The sequence below is a fragment of the Chenopodium album genome, chromosome 7 (assembly GCF_948465745.1).
Source record: "Chenopodium album chromosome 7, dcCheAlbu1.1, whole genome shotgun sequence".
In the NCBI taxonomy this organism is placed as follows: Eukaryota; Viridiplantae; Streptophyta; class Magnoliopsida; order Caryophyllales; family Amaranthaceae; genus Chenopodium; species Chenopodium album.
The window spans coordinates 7,973,454-7,976,260 of NC_137840.1; the positions used below are offsets into that span (position 1 = coordinate 7,973,454).

General features: G+C 39.2%; 1 protein-coding gene across 1 annotated transcript; it reads left to right on the plus strand.

Annotated features, from left to right (window-relative positions):
• Positions 1-596: 596 nt before the first annotated feature.
• On the plus strand, positions 597-1,877 carry LOC145639954 (uncharacterized). The gene is made up of 2 exons (XM_081691270.1): positions 597-667; positions 1,169-1,877. Exons 1-2 carry the CDS (start codon positions 597-599, stop codon positions 1,875-1,877), a joined length of 780 nt encoding a protein of 259 aa, XP_081547396.1.
• Positions 1,878-2,807: the final 930 nt, after the last annotated feature.

Genomic DNA, 2,807 nt, shown 5'->3' on the forward strand with positions numbered 1-2,807 from the left:
CGACTTAGACTGAGACTTTGAATTCTGCTGTGAAACAATTGTTCCTCGTTTTTCAACAACGCGAAGAGAAAACCTAGTTCTAGTTTTTGGAATTTGTTCGACATTGTGCCTAAAATTGATTAATGCAAAAGGAAGTAGAGTAGATTACCTGGTAATTGAAGATGCCGAGAGTTTGAAATCGCCGCCGCACGCTGCCACCAAACCACCAGAAAAACCTCGCAAGAAAGAGAGGAATTGGAGAGAAGAAAGTAGAAGAGGGTAGAAGTTTGGGGAAGCGCAAAGCGTGTTGCAGTTAATAAAGAGTGAAATGACGGTTAGAGTAAGGGAGTGGGAGAAGTGGAATAAACTGCTCTGAAGGACGTGCGTGGTAAAGGACGAAAACGCCCTCCAGATAATTTGAAATTTTTCAGTTATTTGATTTGTGTCTGTTTTCTGTCATTTTTATTTTTATTTTTTATTTTTTTTTATTTTGTCTTGCATTTTTATTTTTTAAGTAATTGCCAAAAGTGTGTAGTCGTCCACGTTTTAGCAATTAGGGGCAAATTGTTATGGGTAAAAATATGCAAGACTAAGTCAACGACAGTCAACGAAGGTCAATGACGAAGACTCCCCTCGACGAAGCCATAAGTTCGACGAAGCCTGAAGCATCGACAAAAGACCAAGTCAAGTAACGGCCTCCTATTTCTTAGGGAAAGGATAAGCTCAGACTTAGTCCAACTTCAGCCACTCCAGTCCGTTGGGATTCAAAACAGAAGAGAAGTAATCTTCGCAACTAACATCCTAAAATCATGGGCATGATATTATCTCCTTGCAACGGCTAGGATGTGACCTAGCAAATCATCTATATAAGGGTCATAGTAGCAACGAGTATAGCCATCATCTCACAACGTTCATCATACATTAAACCTTGTAAACCGATATTACTTTTTACATAGTGAAAGTTTGGTAGATCCTCATCTACCCGCGGTTTTTACCTTCACTGGGTTTTCCGCGTCACCAATCCCTTGTGTCGTTTATTCTCTTTTTACTTTTCACCTTACATTTAATTTTGCTTAGTTGATCCGTAGCCTAGATTTTGATATTCAATCCCACTTAGCAAAAATTAGCATAAACAGTATGTCTCCCCTTTGCGTCTTGATGTCTCGTTATGCTCTGGTCTTTCTGTCAGTGGTTGGTTTCATCTCCTTTCCTCGAAATTCAAAGATAAGAACTGGTGGGCCTTGTTTTGGTGTATTTTATGGGGCTTATGGTTGAAGCGCAACGCTTATGTCTTCGAGAATCGATCCATTGCTACTGAGGAGGTTTTCTTAAAGGCTACAAGCCTTGTTGGTGAATATGCTAAAGCTCAAGAGGCTGCTACTACGTCCTGTGGGACTGTTTCGAAGAGCTCTCAAGTCTGGGTGGCCCCTCTTTTGGGGATGATCAAAGTTAACTCTGATGCAGCTTGCTTCTCTGATGGAATTCTGGGTATTGGTGCTGTCATGAGATATCCTCTGGGTGGTGTCGTGGCCGCGTCTTGTAAAAGAGTGCATGGTTCGTATGAGATTGCTGTGGCCGAGGCCATTGCGGCAAGGTTTGCTCTGACCACTGCTATTGAAGCTGGCTTGGATTCTGTGATCCTTGAGGTGGATTGTTTAAATCTCTTCAACAAGATTAAGAACGGTACCCGTGATAATTCATCCTTGGGCCTCATTGTGGGTGATATCCTCCATATAGCTAGTTTTTGTGTTTCTTTTTATTGTACTCATGTGGGTAGGAAAGGGAATGTTGTTGCTCACAAGCTTGCCAATTGGAGTAGAGATTGTAATGATGTGAGGGTGTGGTTCAATGAGATCCCCCCTGTTGTTTCTTTGGATGTAGCTCGTGATATCCCTTGATCAATATATTTGAGTGCTTTTCTCATGTCAAAAAGTAGAGAACCTCCATGGCATAACATATATAGGATAATTATTGAAATTAGCAAAATTAACGTAATTATATATATTGAAAATCGGATAACGAGGGTATATATAATAATAGATTAGAAATATAAAATATAAGGGTACGTAAATTTTGTCTACATATTTGTATTATGCAATGGTTAAAGTCTTAAAGATATAGAGGTTGAATATTTAATTGAGAAATTCTCTTTGGTAATCACAAATTTCTTTTTTTTCTCAATGGTAAACTCTGAAACTTTTGATTATCAATGGTAATCACGAAATAATATAAGTAAGTCAATGGTAGATTAAGTTAAATAATTTGTTAATTCTTTAACCACAGTTTAGCAATTAAAGTGCAAAAAGACACAATTACCCCTTAACCCCCCTTTCTTCTTCCTTTCTCTTTCCCCCTTTCTTCTTCCTTTCTCCCCGCTGCAACTCCCGTTCCAGCCCCCACGCCGCTGCCGAGCACCCCTTCCCCGCATCCTTTCCCCTGCCTCACCGTACAACTTTCCCCTTCGAAACCCATAAAACCCTCAAAATCAACAAATTCGAACCCAAAAATGAATCAGACCCTCGTTTCCTCCTTAATTGAACAACTATCATCATCAACATTACATACACTTATAATCGTATGATTGATGATTATTCATTCATATTTCCATCTTATTATTTCATCACCGTATGTTTGGTTTTATTATATAAGTGATAGAATTTTAGCGACGTTTTTGGAAAAAAAAAAAAAAAAAAAAAAAGACATTTTCTTGAAAAGTTAAATCCCAATTGTTTTTTGCATACTTTGCCCAGTAAAATTGAAGCTTGTGGCTGCGAAATGAGTGCGACGGAGGCTGTTGTGAGACGAAATAGAGGGGTTGGTGGCTCGGG